The following is a 25233-nucleotide window of genomic DNA, read 5'->3' as shown; positions in this document are numbered from 1 at the left end:
ATTACACTAAAAATATTAATTCAATAGTTGTAATCATCTTCTATTTTGTTCTCTATAATATTTCCGAACATTTGTACTAAAAATTGATGAAACTTCGCTTGTAAATTTTTCCAAATGACTTTCTAAAATTGATCGTCCGGATACACAACCTGTCCGGACACACAACAACTGGGTATACACCTCTCATTATCATCACTATTTCAAGAGTAAATTGAAACATCTGTCATCTTAACATTTGAACTTTAAATGTGAAAAAAGAAGACTCCACAAGAATGATTATGATTTGCATTTTAATAATATATCTTATGTATAAATATGTACAAAAACTGTCATAAATACAAATGACACACAAGTACAAATGATTAATAGTACTTTAAGTTTGATGAATATGAAAGATTTGAGAAAATACACATAAATATGAATACAATGCGTGTAATTCAATATCATATCACATAAAATGCTTGCAAACTGTAGTAAGGTATGCATAATTGTAATTCTACTGGAATAATATTTCATGCAGCTGAATGTATAAAATTAAACTTGAGAGTTTGAAGAAGCATTTTGTACTGGTAATTGGAACACAATGGCCCGAATTCACAAAGGTGGTATTAAAAACCCACGATTGAGTCCATGGTTTATGCAGATTTCCTGTATAAATTACGCTTATTTTATCCACACTATTTTATTCACGAGTCTACTTGTTTGAATAATGAGTCCACTCTTCAAACAGTGGACTCATGAATAAAATAGCGTATCTAACCATGGTAACAGGCGTCAATTTGGCGCACTGTGAAAAAAGCGCGCATCAGCATAGGACATGTTTTTATACAAGCGCCCGATACGCGCTAAATTAAGCGTAATTCATACAGGAAATCTGCATAAACCATGGACTCAACCGTGGATTTTCAAAACCACCTTTGTGAATTTGGGCCAAAGAGGCTATAGCCTGTATACACCTTGCATCAAGGGAGAAAAATTGGAAAAGAAGAATGGTGGGAGTTTGCAAAAAGAATCGTACCAGATATGAGGTGGTTATGGCTTTTTCTTATAATGAGATCACTAAGACTATGTGAATTTTAAATTGGCAACTTGGTGAGTAGAAATTCTGAAATTGTGTATTTTTTCCGTAGTGCCCCCTTCCCCCCCAGCAGCAACATTTTGTTCACATTGAGCACAATCTTCTTTTTTGGGGGGAGGGGCTTTCCATAAGTTTAGCAAATAACTTTTACTAAGTTAAATCTGGGTTTACTGAAAAAAAAAAATGGTGCCATGGGGCCAAGATATACAGAGTCTGCATTATTGGACAAAATTGCAGACTGAACTAGTTTGAAATAATGTTTCACAAATCAATTGAAAATTATGTTTGACAATATAAAACACAAAATATCAATTGGTCCTTGGAAAGGAGTCACTGTCAGAATTAGCTTGAAGAACATGATGACACTCAAAGCAAATACAACTTTCAACAACTTACATTCGTTTGTCCAATTCTGTTCAAACAATCGTTCAAATATTCTAATTTTTCATATTTATTTTCATGATTGGAATTCAATGTTATCTTATTGCCAAGGCTCAGGGGGTGAGAATATCTTGTAAACAAAGTCATGTACAGTACAGTACTTTTGAAAGGTACTGACGAGGGGCCCGTCTTACAAAGAGCTACAATTGATCCAGTGAATTGTAACTCTATGGAAATCCATCAGTGTCATAATTTTCTGCAGGAAATTTTCACAATGTCCTTTGTAAACAAAGAGAAGCACAGTGAATTTTTAAGAAAACGATTAATGCATGAATATACATCAAAGCTAGAAAATATTTTGAACAAGCATGCATAATAGATGTTGACGTTGCTGGCCGCCCATAGTTGCGATTGATCGGATCCATCGCAACTCTTTGTAAGACGGGGCCCTGAACTTTACTCTTACATGGATAAGTTCAATTTTCTTGTTATCCCATTAAGGTCTTTGTACCATTTCATTTGGTGTTTCACAGTGGCTTGGTAAAGTACAAGCAGACAATTCTGCTCTCAGCCTATCAGATCCAGTTTTCAGTAGCTTATAACAGTAGCTTGTAACTTAAAATGCCATTGATATAAAGTTTTATGAAACAAGGCAATGGTATCTTTAGTGCATCCAACCTCATTCTCATCAACAATCGCAGTTGAATGTCTTATAAAAAAAACATTTAAAAACAAATAAGGTAAGTAAGTGGAAAGACTATGGGGGAGTACTAAAAGTAGATTACTTTTCATATAAAACGGTTTAAAAATTATCACACATCGGTATAAAAATCTTTAAAATCCTTTATATGTTAAAAGAGTGAATACAGTGTTATTCAAGGTATATGATTACATTCCTATTAATTATGAAAGCATGATTTGAAAGAAGCAAGAAAGAGTTTGTTTTGACAAGTTTGATACCATAACTTGGACCAATCTACATAAAAAAACAGTGGGTGTAGTCTGCATGTGCAGACCTTACATGTAGGTTTCATATTTTTCTAATTATAATTCATTTATATCATCTCATTGTTCACTATTGGAAATAAACATAGTAGTTGCCAATTTGAGGATCAGAGGATCATTGAGATTCCTAGGAAACACTGTACTTGACTCATAAAATGTGAAAGAATTTCATATGATTGAAAATGAATAATAGTTGATGCCAATTTGATGATCAGAGGATCATTGGGATTTCTAGGAAACACTGTACTTGACTCATAAAATGCGCAAGAATTTCATATGATTGAAAATAAATAATAATTGATGCCAATTTGAGGATCATTAAGAATTCCTAGGAAACACCGTACTTGACTCGTAAAATGCATAAGAATTTCTTATGATTGAAAATATATAATAGTTGATGCCAATTTGAGGATCACAGGATCATTGAGAATTCCTAGGAAGCACCGTACTTGACTCATAAGAATTTCAAATAATTGAAAATAAATAATTCATTTTTGCCAATTCGAAGACCTGAGGATCATTGAGATTTACAGGAAGATCTGTAAATTAAAAGACTGACCTCTAAAATTCTTCACATCGCAAGGATTTTATGAGACCATATCGCCAATGCCATGTCATGCAGTAAAGGGAACTTCATTCTCAAACCCGACATGAACAGGCTGGGCCCTGGTACACTTAAAGATAACAATCAATTTTATAACCAATTGCAATATCAATTGTACAATCGATTGCAACTGTTAGTCTATGGCACATCATGGATAAGAAAGTACAATCGATTACAAATATCGATTGTATCACTTAATGGGACTCTGATAATGTTTCCAAAGTTGAGATCAACTGGATCAATCAAAACTCTTCATTAGGCAAGGTCCACACTCCCACATAAACTTAGAATGCACAAAGTGATTTTCCTCTTTCTATACATTTCATAAACTCTCCTAATTTTTGTTACATAAGGATTTTGGAAGTGAAGTCATAATCATTTATCATGTTACTCATGTTTCACTTACTGACATCCCCCCGATTTCATCACCACTTCAGAAATGTATCTATATTGGTTAGCTTTCATCTTCTGCAGAGTTTACTGTAGTATGTCTCTTAATCCAAGATATGGTTTCATAATAGGAATACTGTCATGGCATATGTCCGTACTCTGAAGTCCAGTATGACTTAGACCATGGACTATTAGAATGCCAACATTATGGGAAGCCAAAATTGTGAAAATTCTGTCTGAATTATCTATTTAATTCTTATTCTCACACAGTTAAGAATGTTTGGAGTTCAAAATGATCTGATCAATTCGACCTGTACCAAGAGGCTTGTGCTACAATTGGCTATCCATAGTTAAATCACAATTGGCTATCCAAACCACAATTGGCTATCCATAGTTAAACGACAATTTCAGACCAAAGTTCAGAATATGGGACATTGTGTTTTAGTGTAATAGAAGTACACATCAAAATGATTCAATAGCTAAATAGCAACTCTGCTCCAACTCATAGAATAATCTCCCTCGTGTATTTCAATTTCTGTTCCGGGGCAGCAGTCCTATTAAAATTCTCCACAGTACTGAAGAGACATGCACCGTTGCTGGCACCATTACTATCGAAAGGTACACCACTCCCTCTCTCGGTACTCATGGAAGGTACACTGGAAGGGTTGCTGATGGTACCACTAGTTCTATTATCAATGTTGGGTTTGGTGGCACCGGCACCATTCACGGTACCACCGCCGGGGTTTCTGTGTTTTACACTGAATTGACCATAACCCACATGGTTTTCACTGCTTGCCCTATTGGAATGTGAAGAAGCACCATAGGTACCACTTGTTTTGTCCTTGGTACCACTAGTACAATAGAAATTATCGTTTGGCGCACCAAAGGTACTGTTGTTTACTGAGCTGGCATCGTTGCGGATATTACCTGAAGTTGCATGGTTGGTGAACGCTCTTGCGGTGTTTGACGCATATGAATATGAGTTTGGATTCAGAGATGTGGAAAAAGAATTAGGTGCCGCGTTATTGTTTTTGTTTGCTGGAACCTCTGGGTAGTTTGTGGTACCGGCGTGTGACTGGTTGCTTCGAGTGATGGCAAACATGGCACCGTTGCTCCCGCTCCTTCCTTGCATCACAGAATAACCCGGTGGAAGAGACTGGTGGGGGGCGTGACTTCTTGACTGAGGGTGCATCCGATTCTGATCCTTTGAAGAGGTAGCATTAGTGTGACTTGACATCCCACGGACAGCACTCAGAGACGGGGTTACACCAAGACGACTGGCAGCCGACTTGGAAGGTGCAGCCGAGTAACCCGAACTGTGTGTCCTAACACTGGTACTTGAATCGCTTCCACTACCAATTCTCTTCTGATCTAAATGTGAACTGGTCCTACCACGAGGTATAGAGTTTGGATTGCTCACAGATGGGGAAGGTCCACTTTTTACAGGAACGTCATGCAACCTATTCTGATTCGAAGACTGTCCATTGGTTACATTGTTTGAATTTTTAAGGTATGGTTGGGAAACCCTATACCTATTATCAGAGGAATCACCGTTGGTACTTCTATAAGGAGGTGGTGGATCATTGTGAGATGATTTTATAGGCTCAGATTTGACGATCTTAAAGAGATCAGGACGCTGAGTCAATGTTGAGGATCGAGGATTGTATGTCCCCTGGTAAGACTGTCCACTGTTGGGGTTAATGACGTTGTACTTGATTGGGGAGGGGTGTAGGTGTGATGACGCCTCTCCGGACGAAATACCTGAGGAAGTGCTCTGAGCCTTCCCAGAGTCGGTCGGTGATGGGTTATCACTTGAAGGTTGTTCTGTACTTGGAGTTCCAACTCTATGACCATCTGATGATGACGATGCGAGGGTCGATGTTGAAAGTGGCTGAGATGCAGTAGAAGTTGGCGAGACAGGCGGGCTGAAAGGAGGCGTGTAGTTTGCTTGCGTGCGTAACTCTGTTGGTGGTGGTTGAGTACTCACTGGAAGATGGGGTCGGACTTGAGCGCGTAATGGAGGCGGAGGTCTAGCATTGACAGTGAGGGCTTGGTAGGCGATCAAGTCTGCCCTTCTGGGACCATGTGACCTTCGATCTGAAGACACACTGGACCCCTTCAAGGTATGGAGACCAGAGTCTCTGGTGGATGATGAAACATCCGTAGAACCACTAATTGATTTTGGTTTGTACGACACCGTCTCGAGGGATTGTTGAGATGTGGTATCAGATTCTGACGATTCTGATGATTCAGTATCGTCCGTTTCTTGAGATGGAAAGACAAAATCAGATGGAAGTGAGTGGTGAGAGTCTGTGTTAGGGGAACGTTCATGGGCAGCAATGAGAGGAGGTCGGTAGGTTCCATCGACCATACTGAGAGGAGTACCACTATTGCTACTGCTTCCACTGGCATGGTCTTCATCGCTAACTGCTTGCCTGAAGCTGCCACTTCTGGATGACTTTGGAATGGCACCAGACTTGGCATAGTCCTTACCTTTCGCTGTCTCCGCCTTCTTGTAACGGTGAGGGGACTGTTCGCTCGGTTGCCTCGACGATACATGATGTTCCTCGGCACGGCTTTTCATCGTAACATGCTCCTCCTCCTCATCTTCACTTTCATCTTCGCTTTCTTCATCACTGTCATCATCTTCCTCTTCTAAATCACAATCACTGACATTCCCGACCGATTTCGATCTCTTCCGATGCGTTAGCACCTCGCGACCGTTCAACCTGTAGAACCCTGCCCTTGGACGACTTCTCCTAGCGGCGGAAGATACACTCTCTAAGGCAGCATCATCCATGGTCCTGCTCAACTGTTCATGGAGTGGCTGAATCCTTGATTCGAACCAGTGTCTGAGTTCTCTCCTCAGGGTATCCGTCCGAGCATCGTGCTCCTCCGACCACGCCTTCCTCTCCTCAACGGCCCTTTGATCAATCCTATGAATACAGTCCGCTCTTTCGGCTGCGATGCGTTCCTTGCACAGTTGGTCCATGCACTGAGCCTGGTGTGTCATGCGCTTCTCAATGTTGTTCATTCTGCTCTCAAAGCGAGCTTTAGACATGTCTATTTCATGCAGGAGCCTCTCTTTACTTGCTTCCACCTGATTCTCAAGTTTCTTGATGTACGGCGTACAGTTGCAGTGAACCGGCATTGGAACCTGAGGAGATAAATGAAAAAGAATAATTAGATCAATTCAGTATTAAGTTCATAATTGTCAGCTTTTAGTTGCTGGTAGTCAGTTTCCAAGGTGCGGATAGCCAGCTTCTAAGTTGCCATTAGCCAGTTTGAAGTTGCTATTAGCCAGCTTAAAGTTGTTAATAGCCAGTTTCAAGTTGCTAATAGCCAGTTTTAGATTTGAGAGAAAAATATGCAATGCAATGAGAAATGTTCATAATTTGCGATTGATCACAAAACCTGTGTGTAACAAGACCCTGATTGGCCAATTTTGGCTAGCAATCAAGACATCTCAACTTGTCTACAGGGGAGCATTTCTTCAACATTTTTGTCCGACAAGTTGTCAGATCAGACATCTTTCCTTGATTCTGATTGGCTGAGTAGCACTGTAACTATGGCAACTGTTGGATAAAATGGGACTTAATGGATAAAACGTCTGACATGTCCTTTCATGAAACGCTACCCAGGTTTCACACTATTACTACCTTCAAACTTTAGTTTAATGCTACTCAATACAAGCAAACAAATTAGACAATTCCATAAGGTATGTTGAAGCAACCCCGGATGTGTGAGACCATCCAGAAATCATTTATCTCCAATTTCAACTTGATATAAAAATCTGTAATGCTCTACATTTAAGCCTAAAAACTGTTTGTTTGGTATTTTGATGTTATTCGGTCTGTTGTTTTGAGGTCCCTGACCCCCCCCCCCCCCCCGAGTCCTATGCTCACGATATGTTCAATAGAATTGCATGGACAAAGAACAATGTTCTACTGAGTCATTCGCTAGTACAACAAAAATGGCATCAAAGAATGAAAGTTAGGGTTGGTCGGCACATCCTTTCATGGGGGGGGGGGGGGCCAAATTCGAATTAAAAAATAAAAGTTGGCACTTTGACAAGGGTCAGTATGTTTACCACAAACAAACTATTTTATATGCCATATCAACATTTGTTGCTTACATGCAATATCTTTCCAGTTTTGTCCTTGAAGAGTTGAGTCCTAAAATGGGGATTCCCCTGCTCTCCATGTGGGGGATTCGCCATTTCCCGACCAAGTTGGATTTGTTCTTGGAGTTTCTTCTCCAATTTCAAATGCTTCTTCATCTCCTCCCGCACAAAGAGGTTCTGACCTTGGTTCTGAAAAAGGGAGAAATGTGATGATAATTATCTGTAGTATACACATAATCAAGGGCAGTTACTAAGAAATGCATGCATGAGGTACCTTTGGAACATGTGTAATATTTGTTTTAAATGGTAATGGTAGTGAATTTTTAACTTATTGCTAAGAAAGCATGAATGCTTGTAAGCAAGCAACCAGAGGACCGACGTCTTAAGGTCCTCTCCAAGGGACCTGGTAATGAGGATTAATGCCTTACTAAATCACACTAGCGCACCAAGTGAGAGTCAAACCCAGGTCAAGGGTGTGCTAAGGGCATTTTAGCGCACATGCTATGTATGAAAGTGTTATCATTATTATTATTTATTTGACCAAATCATGATACACACGTAAATGACTTTTAAACACGGTTAAAACAAACAATACAGAATGGAGCAGTGCTACACGCTGGTCAGGGGTAATAAAGCATAGTAAACAGCTGTTGCTTGATGCATATCACCCTACAGTGTGGTGTTAAGTCCGTTCTTGCCCAGACACAACAACTTTACCAAGTAGTGAAAGAACAATTTTTACCTCTCAAAAACATATTAGTTTCTCTACACCAATAAAATCGGCTAATATATTCTCTGTACTGTCTCAAAAAGGTCAAAACTATTTATTCACAACACACAATCACCAAGAGACCAAACACATTGTCAGTAGGTTCCCTCCCTTTTTAAATCTTTACCTTGTCCCTCTTCTTCTTGGATTTTCCCTTACTGCTCCCCGATGAGTGTCTGTCTGTAGGTTCCATCTCTCTCCTCCCTCGTATCCTAGCACCACCCTGACCACCGTCCATATCATCATCATCTCTCTGAAATAAAACAAATAATCATATTGATTATAATCCACATGTAAATGCTGTCACCACCTCTCTGAAATAAAACAAATAATCATATAATATAATTATATTCCACATGTGACTGTTGTCATCACCTCTCTGAAAGAAGACAGATTATCATATAATATAATTATATTCCACATGTAAATGTTGTCATCACCTCTCTGAAATAAAACAAATAATCATATAATATAATTATATTCCACATGTGAATGTTGTCATCACCTCTCTGAAATAAAACAAATAATCATATAATATAATTATATTCCACATGTGAATGTTGTCATCACCTCTCTGAAATAAAACAAATAATCATATAATATAATTATATTCCACATGTAAATGTTGTCATCACCTCTCTGAAATAAAACAAATAATCAGATAATATAATTATATTCCACATGTGACTGTTGTCATCACCTCTCTGAAAGAAGACAGATAATCATATAATATAATTATATTCCACATGTAAATGTTGTCATCACCTCTCTGAAATAAAACAAATAATCATATAATATAATTATATTCCACATGTAAATGTTGTCATCACCTCTCTGAAATAAAACAAATAATCATATAATATAATTATATTCCACATGTGAATGTTGTCATCACCTCTCTGAAATAAAACAAATAATCATATAATATAATTATATTCCACATGTAAATGTTGTCATCCCCTCTCTGAAATTAAACGAAGCCAGCAACACCATAACTTACAAATTTGAAGTGATCGCCAAATATGAAGACAACTGGTGCATGTAACATTGTTTTGATCAATTAATAGTTCTCCAACTAGTTTCATGAAGGAACAGTGCATACACTTCTGGGAAGAAAAATTATTTATAACATCACTGGCTTTCCATATTTAAGATAGATTGGATCCATCGTAACTCATTATGAGATGGGGCTCATATCTTAGCCAAATTTCAAAGAAATTATAGTAACATTTGATATGAACATTCCAACCAGTAAAATCTTAGCGATCAGAGATAAGAATAATGGTAGCACTAATGGAATCGAGATTCTGTCTAGTTCGAGCCTCCCAGTAGGAATAAAAGCAAATTCAATTTCAAATCGCAAAAGCTGATTAGGGTTTTTCTCTGACAACAGGGCTTGCTGCAAAACAAAATTATGATTTTGTTATTCCTAACATCATGCCGGACTTCAAATAAAGTAATTTTTCTTTTTGAAACTTTTGTATTTAATGCAAAATGCAATTTATTAAAAAAAATCATTTCATATTTGATCGCATAGTGAGCCTTGGTCTTTAAAGAGATTCCATAAGGGGATATCTCATCACTGAGAATATACAACACGTATGGAATAAAATAATAAATCTTACTGATATTGTAATCAGCTCCCATGAAAACTTTGATATCTTTATGACATTGATCAATGTTAGAACAGGTGAAATATGATATCATCTTCTGAGAAGTTGTAATCTAACCCAAAAAGGTAAAAAATCCCCCATTTTGCTTTAAGAAACCCCACACACCTACCCTTTCATCACTGTGTTTGCGTTTATGCTTATCATTAGGTGAGCTATCGCTATGGTGATGATGGGATGAATTTCCAAATCCGTCCAGCTTGTTGCTTTCCTTCTTCTTGTTCCGAGAGAAAAACGAGAGCTTTCCTTTATTCATCTGCAAATTGGCAACCAAAAAAAAAGGAACCCAGTCAATGAAAGTAATAGTGAATATTTTGGTTTTACATACATGTAAGGCTTGTGATCAATATTTTGCTAAGGGTAGAAAAACTTAAAGAACATATTTGAGTACAAAGTGTCAAAAGCTGATAATATGCATCAATAAATTATCACAAAAACTTGACAATTATATGGAGTTGGAGGTACACAATTAATCACTAACTACTCCATGTATTTTAACATTGGAATATCCCCCATTGGAAAAAAAAAAAAAAATTCAAAATTTTGTTTTCTTCAAAATAATCATTTCAAAGTGAAAACATTAAATTGCGATGCTATTACTGACATTTCAAATTACATCTCAGACATAAAAAGAATATACTGTTGAGGGGACACCGTTTGTTTCCTCACAAAAAGGTAATGTCAAAACAGCAAATAGTAAAAAATATGAAATCTTTCAAAGAATCATCATCTGTTATCACTCAAAGTGGCATTGCTTTCTAAAATTATCCATTATTTTGATAGTAGAATATTCACTTGGCTTTAAAAAAAAAATTAGTTACGTTTTATCAAAATGAAAGGCATTTGGGAATATGGAAATATTTAAACGTACCAATGATGGACTGTTACAACCTTGCATCTCAAAATTTGATATTTTGAAGATAGTTCAGAGAAACATGTACTTTAGAATTATAACAATAGCAGCAACCTCATATCATCTTAACATAGGCAAAGTAAGTCATAATTCGAATTACAGCCTTTTCTATGCGATCCTCAAACTTTTATATTTTGAGATGCAAAGTAAGTCATAGGCAAAGTAAGTCATAATTCGAAATACAGCTTTTTTTCGATGCGATCCTCAAACTTTTATATTTTGAGATGCAAAGTAAGTCATAGGCAAAGTAAGTCATAATTCGAAATACAGCTTTTTTTATGCGATCCTCAAACTTTTATATTTTGAGATGCAAGGTTTTTACACAAGGTTTTAACAGCATGCTCTGTTATGAAAGTTTAGAATAATCTTACTCTATTTGCACCAATGAGAAAAGCCACATCACGATGATCATTCTGCCGTGCAAGATCCAACGGAGTCTGGTTGTTCTGTTGACAGAATTCAACAAAATTAATAATTATTATTTATTAATTTCTATTTCATAAATAATTTTCATTTCCATGAATATATGTACATGTACAATCATGACAAATTATTAGATTTCTTACAAGGTCATCATTCTATTTATTGATATGTACATTTCGCCAAGCAACAAAGCTTGTATAGTGTTGAATCTAGGAGACTGACACTAGGCCATTTGTAAAGTTACGTACGACTTTACACATAACGTAAGTTACAATTTTATACACGACGGAATACGTTTTATAAGTGCAAGAACCAGGAAACAAGAAGTAAGCCCCTAGAGAAACATATCTTGATCAATAGGAATATAAGGTAATCTATACAAAGTAAAAAAGATGGAGGGTCAACGGAATACACAACAGGTGGGTGTTTCATAAAGCTGTTCGTAAGTTAAGAGCGACTTTAAGAACAACTGGGGATCCTTTCTTGTGGTTAATGGTATACACCAAAATGTTCATTGACGATGGTTTAGTGCAAAAGAAAGGATCACCAGTCGTTCTTAAAGTCGCTCTTAACTTATGAACAGCACCTGGATTGAGCAAATGGCCATATGTGACCTACCACCCCATATGCAACAATACATGTAAGTCACCCAAAATGAGTTTTGAGATATTCATTGAGCTGGAAAAAGCACACCCTAAGCTTTGAAATGATATACAAATTGATTGACAATAACCTACAGACCACAAGTACTTGATTGAACGTAGAAGAAATTCAGGGAAATATTCAAAGAATAAGTAGAAACGATGTTTGCAGTTCAGGGTTCATTCAAGCATGAGATGCGCACACTGAATTGAAATCACATAGGACCTAATTTACAAAATATTGAGGTCTCAAAAGCTAGTAACTCTACTATCTTTCCACATAAAACAATGACACATTTTTTCTCATTTGCTGAAAAGAACCTCATTCCACAGAGTTGCTTCCTTTTGTCATGGGACGGTGGTACTGTTCTCACCTTGTTGCGTAGCTTGACTTCGCACTGTGATTCCAATAGAAGTTTAGCAATCTTCACCTTCCCAAGCCCAGCAGCAATGTGAAGAGGTGTGTTCCCCTCCTAGTCATACAGAAAAACAATTTAATAATATACAAATAAGATTTTAAAAATTATAAAGCGCTTTATACGAAAGTTCAAAGCACGCAGAAAGAAGGGGGAAAAAAGAATAAAGGATATCTCAGTAAAAGAACAACAAAGAAACTGATAGTGAAAGTGAAAACACCATTACGAAAAATTTAATCATTATTGAAAGAATATTTTGATATACAGTATATATTTTTGTTTTGGAGGGGGGAGGAAACAATAAAAGTCTTTGTTAGATATGTTGTTCCAATGTATTTTTAAAGCACTTTTCAAGAGCGTATTATCATCATCATCTTCATCATCAATATTAAATAATGCCTGTAACTAGGTATATGTAACATTGATCATCATTTTGCCTTCAGCATGGGAGAGGGGGAGGGTACTCATCTACTATGAGAAAGCGTAAATCACTCAACATGGGTTGAATTTGGAAGTATTTCCTTAACAGTGGTATTGATTTTAGAATTTTGTTTTACTGTATTGTACATAGGAAATATTTTCACCCATTTCATCACTAAAGTACACAAAATATCCACGAAAACCCATAGAAATGTGTACCTCTTTATGTGAAAATGACTCTTAAACTAGGGGTCTGGCGACTTAATTAGGACACTCCAATCCATAATTCTAGGCCCCTTAAACTTGTTGATTAAAGATATCCTTGATCTGTTTGCTTCACTCGACTAATCATGCCCCTGTCTTACGAAGAGTTGTGATTGCTCTGTTCATCAACAACTATGGAAGGCCAGCAACGTCAATATATAAAATGTAGGTTTGTTAAACATGTTTTATAGAAATGATGCATACCCATACATTCATTGTTGTCTCGACAATTCAGAGTGCTTCCACTCTATTTATGAAGGAAAAATCATGACAATGATGAATTTCCATATAGTTGGGGCTGATCAAACCAATGACAACTCTTGAAAGTTTTTTATGGAGGATTTTCTTAACCCAGACTGTCGCTAACCCCGTACTATCCGTAACTCCATACTAAATTTTTTCCTCTCAACACATGCTAGATTTTCTGCCAAACCCCTGTTAAGAAAGTGCTTGCTTTTCCCAAACATAATTCAGTAATCCCTGACTAGTGGTAGCCATTCATGAGTGCTTATCTCTGATTGGACAACAGCACTGGCTCTATTGTCCCTAGGGCATAAATCGAGCAACATCCTTGGCTAAGCCAGGTATCTTTTTCCACTAGCAATCTTAACCATGGTCTATGACTCTTAGCTAATCCTCCTTTTTTTTGTAGGGCAAAATAATCCCGCACTACTAGGTGGGGTTAGCCCACTTTGCAAAAATGCTGTGTAAAAAGAAAGTGGGCTATTAAAGCTTAACCCTGTGCTGTAGGGGGCTAAATGGCAATTTAGCCCCACCCATAGTGAAGGGTTATTAAAAAGAAAATGTTCGCGTGTGTGAACAGCATATTTGTGAGACAGGACCAGGGGGGTGTTTCATCAATATTTTCGTCCGACAACTGTCAGCGCTGACTAAAATTGTCAGCGCTGACAATTTAGTCAGCGCTGACAAAAATTCGTTTCATCAAACTCTCGGAGCTCCTCTGACTATTGTCCGAGAATTTTTATTTTACAAATCGTCTTGAACGAGGTTCGCTGACTAATTTGGCCACGCCCACTCCCAAAGTCGTGAAAAAGATGTAAAATTGGTTGATGTTTTCGCCGCGACGATTCGAAATGAAACGAAGAAATGAGAAGAAGCGAAGGTCCTCGTAGAGGTGAATGAGGATTTTACCGTAAGTAAAACCCTTCAAAATGTCGTTCATATTGTATGTAAGGTGATTGAATTATTCGTTGTGCGTGATTATCAAATGAATTACAAGAAAAGAGGATCTTCTGGCAGGACCCCTGTCGATACGATCGGTGAACAAAATCCAGTCTAGTCCCATACCCGTGTTTCTGTGTCAGTAGAACTATCTCAGGTCCAAACTAACGACACGGCTCACGGCTGTCACGTTTTTATGATCCGCACATGGCTGCAATTTTATAAATTTTGCAAAGAGAATTCTTTATATTGTTCTACCTTTATGTCATTCTATGTTGCAAATCATATTTTTTCATTTCCTTTGGTTTTGTAATAATTTTGTTGCTCGGTGTGGTCGGAGATATCCTTGATCACCAGGCAAACCAGCGTGTGCAATTGTAAATGTACACATATCCAATGGGGCCATCCTAATTCTGTGTTACAGAAATTGGAATTGAACAGGAGCTAAATCACATGGTAATAGTGTGAGTGGTAAATTTGTAAAGTGGATGTTCTCAACTATTAATGTAGGCTTAGCCTTAGCAAGTCACAAGTCGAATGAAGTGAAGGCTCTCGACAGCTGGCGAGGATTCGGGGGGGGGGGGGGTGATGCGATTGTGGCAGAGGTGCGTTCACACCCAATAAAAATTAAAATCTAGATATAAAAAAATTATTAGATCTAAGTTTTTAATAGTGCAACCGGCCCGTGGCCGTACTGGTATAGCTTATAGGCCTAGATCTATCTTAAATTATCTTTGACTTTGCGCACCCAAGTGAAATGAGCCATTGCATAGCTCCCTTTTAAAAAAAATATTGATCGTCCAATTTGGGTGGGACGAAATAATGCTCTTCATTTGTGTGCGATTATGAAGTTTGTTTTGCTTTTATTTTTCTGAGTCAATTTTTTAGACAAATTACTATTTAGCATGAATCTGCAATAGCATCGGTGTTATTGGGGTAAATAAATTAAATTATTGTTGATAATGTCTCTTAATCTATTTTTTGAAAAATACTGTCGTACCACATAAAGTTAGAGTCTAGTTATACCTAACCTTAAATAGCATGTAAAGGTTAAAGGTCTCTTCATTAGAAAAAAATATAGGAGAATATGGAATGGATCTCATCAATCCCAAGTATTTTTCTGCCTTGAATCTCATATTAAAGTTCCATTGAACAAAGGTCACAGTCCAGAAATAGTTGACAGTTTGATGGGGATGCAACTTGCTGCAGTTATGAATTAGGAGCCTATTCATATTTTTTATTAATTTGATCGTGGCTTTTAACCGGCAAGGTATCCAAGCGCTATTGCGTTAGAAAAAAAAAATTATTTTTATTTTTGAATTAAAAAAAAAAATTATTGAAAAAGCTGTTTTACTATTTTGTATGGTTAATGTGTTAATTACCGTCTTGTTTATAATCAAGTGAAAATTATATGAATTAACAAGGATAAATTGTTGACCGATTGTTGGTAAATTCTATAAATTTCAGGATAATAAAAGAAGAAAAATGATTGGTATATTCGATCATTCCCCTTTATGAAATGTCAACAATATTCATTGAAAGTGCAGTATTTTTCAATGATCACTGTAAATCTACATATTTTCTTTGCTACATGTATAACAATGTGATATTATTAATATTTTAATTTCAGACTATGGACATTTGAACAGTATGCATAAGAAGACGGATCTGGAACTAGAAAGCAAGGCTCTGACTGGTCTACTACAGCAAGGAATGTGCCAGCGGCCAATCTGATGAACATGTGACAGAAGATTTGGCAATGGGTGAAGAAATACTGAGATTGAAATGCAACCACAGGTAACATGTAGACTAGTAAAATGCGATAATTATTAAAAAATAATGAAGGATATTGTTTTGGTTGCAGAATGTAAAATCATAAAAACCCACATCAATGACAATGAAATCGGACTGTGACCAGATTTTCTATTTAAAGTCAGTTTGAAATGCAAACATTACATAAGCATGAAAGACATAATAGATTCAATATATTTTGCATGTTAGCTGCAGGGTCAGCAGAACGGTTTTGAAAGTGAGGGGGCTGAGCCGAAAGTGGGGGGGGGGGGGGGCTGACCAATCCAAAAAATCATAAGCAGATGGTCAATTTTACATTTTTGTACATGGTTTTGGAAAACAGTGCGGGGGCTGAAAAATATGAAATGACCATCTGGTTACGATTTTTTGCATGGTCAGCCCGTTCACTGTAAAAACCGTTCCGCTGACCCTGCAGCTAACATGCACCCCCCCCCCCCGCCGGTTTCCGGAGCCCCTGCTCTCACCCCTCAATCCATTTAGCACTACTTGCTCATGTGTATGTACATACAAGCTACATTGTGAGGAATAATTTCACTTTTTAAGTTTCTCAGCCAGAGCATATGTCATTTACTATTGTTTGTATTTTTTATTAACATAATAAAAACTTGAACCCTTTATTTACCCCCTTCTATATGAAACCTGGTAATCAAAAGATGTTTTATTTCCTGTTTTTAGACATGTACATATACATGTGAGAAGAAATACCAGATTATGGCAAATATTTTAATTAGTTATTTCAATACTATTTTTCCTTCAGGTGGAGGCTTCAACCAAACTTTTCAGACAGACATGAGATACAAAGTTACACAAGTATAAATGGTTGAAGGTTTAGGAGAGCCAGACAAGAAGGCAGGAAATGTGATGTCACTTGTAAGTTAAAACACTTAATTATGACTGCCTCACTTTGGCGAAGAAAGTAAAGTCACATTAAAAAAAAAATTAAATTACTGGTACTGCTCTCTTCTTTATTTGGTCTACTCAAATATTTGAAAACAATGACATCTATAAGTGCTTAGATGCTTAATTGATTAATGGTGATATTTATTGGACAGTTGTAAAACAACCAATATCAATCAATGATAGATGGTGTGACTTGCTTTCTATTGCCAAAGTAGTAAATGAATGTTCCATTGTTCTGCATTCCTATTAGACCCCCCCCCCCGCCCCATCACCATCTGCTTTGTATGGGAGTAACACTGGAAGATTACCCCCCCAAAAAAAAAAAAAAAAAAAAAAAAAAAATATTATATCTCTTGTAGGCCTGTATAAATGTAATGCCTACAAAAGCAGTCATGAAACCTCATTAATTCAAATGATCTTGGTAGGGGGGGGGGGGGTGCCTCAGGATCTTGCCTGTTGATTGTGCACTCGCTTCAGAGATCATGCTGCTGTTCCTGATGTTTTTTTTTTTTTTATTTAATATGATAACATGACTCTTGCATGAAATCAGCATTTGGCTCAAGAAATAAAGACCAAATGTGATAATTTTGGATTTTGACTCCCTTTCTTTGGTAAACCAATGAGAAAAACCCAAGTCATTAAAATCAATTGTGTATAAAAAAAGAGGAAATTTTAATCATTTTCTTATGCATTTCTTTGTTATTAACTTTTTTGTTTTCATTGTTTGATAAGGCTTTGGTGACAATATTTTAACCATTTAGAACTTAAAGTTCTTATTTCAAACATTAGAAATAAAAAAATGTAAGTTTTAACAATGATAATTAAATTAAAGGTAAATTGTGACATTGGTTTATTTCAAAACTTTCGTTTAGATTTCACTCTTCGCTTTTCAAAATACTCATAAACAAGTTCTGAGTCCATAAAATGTATTGCATTGGCCAAAAGAACTGTTTTTATTCTCAAAAAAATATATAAAGAAGAGAAATTTTGCCAAGTGAGCTTTCTTTTGATGCAGATTTTGAAATTGATATAAAAAATGAAGAGCGCCACCTTGAGACCAAATGACATCAATACCTGCTCATGAATATTCATATCCATCGCCTCTGCGCTTGTCTCACGTGCCGATCTGTATACCGGCTATACAGTACAGTATCGGATTGAACGGCGGAGTCTGTTTGCGACTTTTTCATTCATATCCTGTAGGAGCGTGTGCATTCGCGCAGTCCCTCGACGGCAAATTAAATAACTTGGAAACAACCAAGGAACTTTTTTAAATGACCATCATAATAATTGTGATGTTATGCACGTTGTTTTTCAAATCGCGGAGAATAGGTCCTACGTACATCTTGATATCTGGGCAGAGTACCAGGTACCGAGAGACGGCTTCCTTCCCTTTCCTTGCTTTTCATCTTTGCTTCGTTTCTCTAGCTGTATTTTTTTTTCTTTACTTGTCCAGGGTATGAAGGGAGGGAGAATTATGGTTGCTTGTGAAAGGGCTATTCTTATTTTTTTTCCCGTTTTTTATTTCTATTTTATAATTATATTTACATACGCATTTTTGTTTCGATTCCGATTCACTGAATCGTTATCAATTTCTTCAGGTTCTGTATTTTGATTTGTTCATTATTATAACGTGTTGTAACATTTTTTTATAAAGGAAAAGGAAATCATTTTGTATTGAACTAGCTTTGCCGCCATTCTTCATTATTTTGCTTTGTGCGTTATATAGGCCTATAAGATGCTCTTTCTCTTCCAGTGATTATTTGTCAATATACTGCCTCAATGTATTTATCACAAAAAAATGACAAATACCGCGTGGCCTATGCCTTTTTTTTTAAACAATATATTCTGGGGCGGATCCAGCTTTCACTAATAACGGGGCCGGGGTGAACAATATTTTCATCCACATTTTTCCCGATCGATCGGCAGCTCAAAGCTAGTTTTTGTTGGAATCTATAGTCGTAACAGTACTAAACCCTATAAAAAATGCGAGCGTGAGGTATTATTTTCGGACTGTGTATTGTGTCCTGAAAATTGATCTGAGCAATATGATCATTAAACAATTAAGATGCACACTGACGGATAAGGTGCTCAAAAATTTGAATAAGTAAAGGCCTATTTAGTTCCCTTGTTCGTTTTACTATAAGCCCTTCAACAATGTTTCCGTGTTTTGTATTACATTGATCAGTTAATATTTCTTTATGTCTCATACTATTTCGATATGAATTATACCTTGTCATTGTACTTGTTACTATGATTTTATATACTAATAACTCTGAACTTGTGAACCTGTTTAACCATGACTGAATGAATAAATCAATAAATGAATTGGTATAGGTGAATATATGTTCCATCGAACAGGCAATGCGAACACAAAGCGCGGGCTAAATTGTTTTTATACTTGTGTAGTGACATGATTGGCTCCCACCCCTCCCCAAGTCTGAATTCCCCTCACCTTTTTTTATTCATTCTTCCTCTTATATTCCCCCCCCCCCCTCTGCTTTCGTTCATATTACTTTGCGCCGCCAATATCGGGGGGGGGGGGGGGGCGTAACGTCGGCCTCCTGGATCCGCCTATGATACCGGTGCGTAGGTCTGTATGTTATAACCATGTAACATCGATCCCCCTCCAAGTTTCTCTTTGCATTTTTCTTTTCAACTTGTTATGGTAGTATACTGAACAAGAACAAGTATGACGTCTCCTAGGTGCCTCTCCCTCCACCCACTCCTCCTCGGTCCGCTGCATGTGCTCGGATAATAAAATTACGTACTTATCATGGTGATATATATATAATAAAATTGCAAATTTTATTGCAAAAACTGCATTACTCGTGAATTTGTGTTTCGCATTTCTGATGTCTTATTAAATATATATATATATATTCGAGGACATACAGCTAGGCGGAACTTTTTGGGGGAAGGGGTCTTCCATCTCTGTGTGATTCCGAAGTTCCGATGATGGTTCAGAGAATGTACTTCATGCAAAATCACGTTTTGGCATGACCTCTCAGCGCTGGGCATATCGACGGACAAAAAAATGCAAAAATGTGATGGATCGAAATGGTAAAAAATATATATTTTAAAGAAAACCATCGTTATAAAATGCAGTCATACCAACATATTTTTGTTAATACCAGTTTGAACTTAGATAAAAATTATAACCCGAGGCTATATTAGCAGCAGGGGCGGCGGAACCGGGGGGCGGCAGGGGCACTTAACCCCCTACATAAAAAAATCCCAGTAGGAAAAAATGCCTTTTTTAAATGGGGAGTGCACTTATTTCAAAATGATGTACATGAATGTCCCTTTTCAAAATAAAATACCCTTTTTGAAGTCAAACGATACATTTTAGGTTGGAAATCACAAAATTTTTGGCTCGCGCTTCGCGCCCACATCATTTATTTTTTAGGAAGGCACTCACTTTGTTTTGGTTACAACTTGTGCTTATAATGTTCAATTTTCAGGTTTAAATGTCACAAATCTTCAGCTCGCGCTTTCCGCTCGCATCAAAGGTACACATTATGTTCTTGGTTTCAAACTGCTTAGAATATCCAGTTTTCAGGTTGAAATATTACAAATTTTCGGCTCGCCGCGCTTCGCATCAATTATTATTTATTAAGACACACAATTAAGTACTTGGGTTAAAAAAGTGCTTAGAATGTCCAGTTTTCTGGTTGGAATATCGCGCTCGCGTCCATTCTTCAATTAGATGCACATCTTTTTCATAACAAAATTGCTCGGAATGTTTGATTTTCATGTCTTATTAGTCATGTTAGTACAAGCAATGTCTAGAATTTATAGCTCGCGATTTGCGCTCTTAACACCTCGCAAGAATGCTCTTTTAACAATAATTTGCGCGATTTGACCAAAAAGCGGCGAGTTTCACAACTTCAGATTTGAAAATGTTCAAACTGTTTGCTTGCTACGCTCGCTCCCGGAAAAATAAAGCCTAAATAGATATTTTATCAATCAGAAAAGACTTTAAAAAAAAGGTTTTGCTCAATTTAATTACTACAAAACGCACAACTACTTAACACAGATGATAATCTCATGGTGAAAATATAAGTTTGCATAAAAAATGCAATCTTTTGCATATAAGTGCCTTTTTTCGCTTTGTCCCCCCCCCCCAAAAAAAAAGAAAAAAAAAAAATTGAAAATACGTTCCGTCGCCTATGATTCCGTCACCTATGGCACTCGCTGGTATTTGAATATATCATCATTTACACCCTCTCAAAGAAAGCAGACTTACTTTTGCCCTTTATTTTGCCCACAATGGAACTTACAGGAAAGCATATCAAACAGGATGCAAATGGAGGTCTATTCAGCCGGACGTTATTATACGCTTTGGAGTTTGGATTCTTGTTTGCCTAGAAAACGTAAAGTATTTCAAGACTTTTTATATTTTCATTACATCTTTGTCCTTATTTCTCTATATCCGTAGCTCTACCATGTGCGTATTCGGGGGCGCCAAAATAGGGAGAAAAGGGAAGGAAAGAAAAGGGGTTGACGAATTGCTGTTTGACATGGGGGGGGGGTGGATGCGCCGAATTGATGTTCAACCTAGAGTATGTATATAGCGGGTGCCGAATTTATGTTTTGCTTAGGGGCGCCGAATTGATGTTCGACCTAGGATGTGCCAAATTGATCTTCATCCTAGGGGGGGGGGCGAATTAATGTTTTACCTCGGGGCGCCGTATAGATGTTCGACATAGGGGCACCGAAGGGCACCGAAATGATGTTTAACCTTGGGGATGGGGCGCCGAATAATTTTTTTCTATATACGGTTGTCGAGTTGCTGTTTGACATTATAGGGGCGCCGAATTGATGTTCAACCTAGGGGGTGCCGAATGGATATTCACCACACGCCAATTTGATATTTGTCTCGGTGCATCAAATTCAGGTTCAATTTACCTAGGGAGGGGAGGGGGTGCCAAACTCATGTTTGCTCCCATCAATTACCAATCATGTTCATGATTACCAAAAGTGCCTAGAAAGTCCTAATTTTAGATCAGAATATAAAAACAAATTCATCCTACTCTTCGCATTAATTGTTTAGTAAGGTGGCGATCCTGTTCATGGTAAGATAAGTGCTTAGAATGTCTGACTTTGTATCAAAATATATAGATTTTTATTCAGCTCGCGCTTCGCGCTCGCATAAACTGTTTTGTTACTGATCATCCTTTTCATGATAACCGAAAATGCTTACTCAAATGTCCAAATTTTAGGTAAGAATATGAAAAAAATTTCATCTCGCTCTTTGCGGACGCATCAATGTTTAGTTAGATGACAATCCTGTTCATGATTACCAAAAGTGCTTAGAATGTCCACATTTTAGGTCAAAATATCAATCACTTTTTAAGCTCGCGCTTCGCACTCGCACAAATTTACGAGGTCAGAATATCAAAAAATTTGAACTCGCGCTTAGCGCTCGCATTAATTATTTAGCTATATACCCATCCTGTTCATGGTTATAAAAAGTGCTTATGATGTCCAGTGTTGGATTGGGAATTCAAAAATTGTCAGTTCGCACTTCGTGATCGCATAAAATGTTTTGTTACTGATCATCCTTTTCATGATAACCGAAAATGCTTACTCAAATGTCCAAATTTTAGGTAAGAATATGAAAAAAATTTCATCTCGCTCTTTGCGGACGCATCAATGTTTAGTTAGATGACAATCCTGTTCATGATTACCAAAAGTGCTTAGAATGTCCACATTTTAGGTCAAAATATCAATCACTTTTTAAGCTCGCGCTTCGCACTCGCACAAATTTACGAGGTCAGAATATCAAAAAATTTGAACTCGCGCTTAGCGCTCGCATTAATTATTTAGCTATATACCCATCCTGTTCATGGTTATAAAAAGTGCTTATGATGTCCAGTGTTGGATTGGGAATTCAAAAATTGTCAGTTCGCACTTCGTGATCGCATAAAATGTTGATAGATACTCATCCTGTTCTTGATTGCCAAAAGTGCTCATAGATTTTTTTCCCCTCAAATTTTAGGTCAGAATATAAAAAAAATTCAGCTCACGTTTCGCGCTCGTATCAATAATAATTGTTTAAATAATTCATATACATATCATGTTCACGGTTGCAAAAAGCGTAGAATGTTTGATCGGAAAACAGATGAAAATATCCCCCTCCCCTATTGGCGAAAGCTGGATCTAGCCCCGGTTAAGAAATTACAGCTCCCGCACATAATTTTAGTATGGTCTACCACTCTGATGAAAAGTTGAACTAAATTGAAACCCCAAAACGCTTAAAAATTCTATGCTTTCTGGTCGCATTTATTCTTTTCAAGAAGTGGATACAACTTTGATCTTTTTTTACATGGACACACTATGGACACATTAAAAAAAATGGTCTTCGATTGCCTTTTTCACGTGGTTGTGGAATAAGACAATTCAAAATGCATTTAGGCACTTTGATTGCCTGAGTGGTCGGGTCGGGGTGCAATTTTCCGAAAAGTTCACAGGGGCGCAAAAATAGTGACCCCCTCGTGGTGCAAAATCCTGGATATGCGCATGTCCGTCGGGCATCGTTTCCACTTTTGTACCTCTTTATCTATACCGGTGTGATACTATATAAGTCCATGGATCAGTTTACTTCCATTTCGTCTGATGCCAAATCGTCAAATTGCCAACTCGCCTACTATCATTAAAGTCTACCATAATTATGTTCATCCACTATCGTCTAGTAACCAGTTGGTCCAATAGCCATTCAGTCCATATACCATTTGGTCTAATTGGACAACGTGCTATTGTGCAAAATGAATGAAAATGAATTGGATACTGAACCAAATAGTTGTTCGACGAAATATTGATGGACGGAATGGATATGGACTAAATTAAATCAGACCATGTGGTGAGTGCAAGTTGGCACTTGGCAGTCGACGACTTGGCAATTTACCAATGGACCTACTAGGCCACTAAATTGAACTTGTCCGAGTGTGCCATAACACCTAAACTGCAGGCTTTCTCATATCCGATACCCCCCCCCCATCCCCGCCGCCCCAAGAAAGGGAAGGGGGCATGGAGGAGAGAGAAGAAATAAAGAAAGAAGTAGATTGTTGAAAGGGAATCAAAATAATATGAATCAAAGGGAATGTAAACGCAATATCATACTCTGTTTGAATCGCTTCTCTTTCATGGAATTTATATTTTGAATAGATCGTTTCATTTCAGTCTTTCACATTATTTTACTTTCAACCCTGTATTTCATCAGCTTTACTATCAAAAGCCTGCGTAGCGAATTACAAAACGTCCCATCCTTGTTTCACCACCCATGACATTACGTAATTATCATTTTATTATTATCATGTAATGAAATTCATACTGTGTTTACACGCTGCATCTGCTGTCAGTTTGACTACCTTGTAAATATTTATTTACAAGGTAAAGCTTATTTCCAAGGTAATATTTATTTACAAGGTAAAGCCTATTTCCCCACTGGAAAATAGCTTTAGAGCTTTCGTGGGTCATCCTGTGTAAGCCTGTTGTTTTTAATGCTACTGTATATATATTATGGTGACTTGCGAAATAAAATCAATCAATCAATATTTTTTGACGATATCCAGTTGAAATCAGTGGCGTTCAAAATAATGGGGAAGGATTGGGGCTATATGGATTCCCAAATTTGTCACGGCCAATACAAAAAGAAAGCGAGAAGGGGAACTAATATCTGAATATTATGTCAAAATCTATCACCGATAAAAAATGATTTGTGCCCGACACATATATCTGGCCCCTTAATTCATATATTTTACGTTTATTATTTACGCCAATAGTTCAAGCAAGGTTCCTAACATCTTTCTGTATTTTTCGATGTTTACACAATTCCTAGCCTTGGGTTGGGGGTTGTGTGTATTCCTTATGTTCGCATTTTTTAATGTTATTTTTCTATTTATTTCAATATTATCCTCTCCAACTTTATTATGGTATGACTATTCAAGGAATTATAATTACTCGTTTGCTTGCATGCTCCATGACCGCTTTGCCTTCACTCCGGGGGGGGGGGGGCACTTACATTGACGAGTGGATACCATGCGCGACCCCAAAAACACAAAAATATTAAAAAAAGGGTATCTATGTTGCTATGAAAGCTACGTGTTTAGGGTAATATTTTCGGGGATGATGAAACAAAATTAAAATGTTTTATAAAGGATGTCCTTTTTGCCCCAACACTACGTGTTTAGAGTCCGACTTGCGCGAGTTGTGGAAGGTGCATGGGGCCGTACTAAAC

The 25233-nt window shown here is 37.2% G+C and overlaps 1 protein-coding gene and 1 long non-coding RNA gene across 2 annotated transcripts; one reads left to right on the top strand and one right to left on the bottom strand.

Annotated features, from left to right (window-relative positions):
- Positions 1 to 276: 276 nt before the first annotated feature.
- LOC135153827 (uncharacterized) lies at positions 277 to 13313 on the bottom strand. Its single transcript, XM_064097982.1, has 7 exons — positions 13302 to 13313; positions 12372 to 12470; positions 11305 to 11379; positions 10133 to 10276; positions 8478 to 8603; positions 7594 to 7770; positions 277 to 6615 (listed from the first exon to the last, which is right to left on the bottom strand). Exons 1-7 carry the CDS (start codon positions 13311 to 13313, stop codon positions 3961 to 3963), a joined length of 3288 nt encoding a protein of 1095 aa, XP_063954052.1. The 3' UTR covers positions 277 to 3960.
- An 844-nt stretch (positions 13314 to 14157) lies between these two features.
- On the top strand, positions 14158 to 16965 carry LOC135153976 (uncharacterized). The gene is made up of 3 exons (XR_010293450.1): positions 14158 to 14250; positions 15910 to 16076; positions 16849 to 16965. It is a non-coding gene; the product is annotated as an uncharacterized LOC135153976 (long non-coding RNA).
- Positions 16966 to 25233: the final 8268 nt, after the last annotated feature.

The sequence above is a fragment of the Lytechinus pictus genome, chromosome 4, assembly GCF_037042905.1.
Source record: "Lytechinus pictus isolate F3 Inbred chromosome 4, Lp3.0, whole genome shotgun sequence".
In the NCBI taxonomy this organism is placed as follows: Eukaryota; Metazoa; Echinodermata; class Echinoidea; order Temnopleuroida; family Toxopneustidae; genus Lytechinus; species Lytechinus pictus.
Note: the sequence above shows the minus strand (reverse complement) of the source record. Positions and strands in the feature narration are given on the sequence as shown.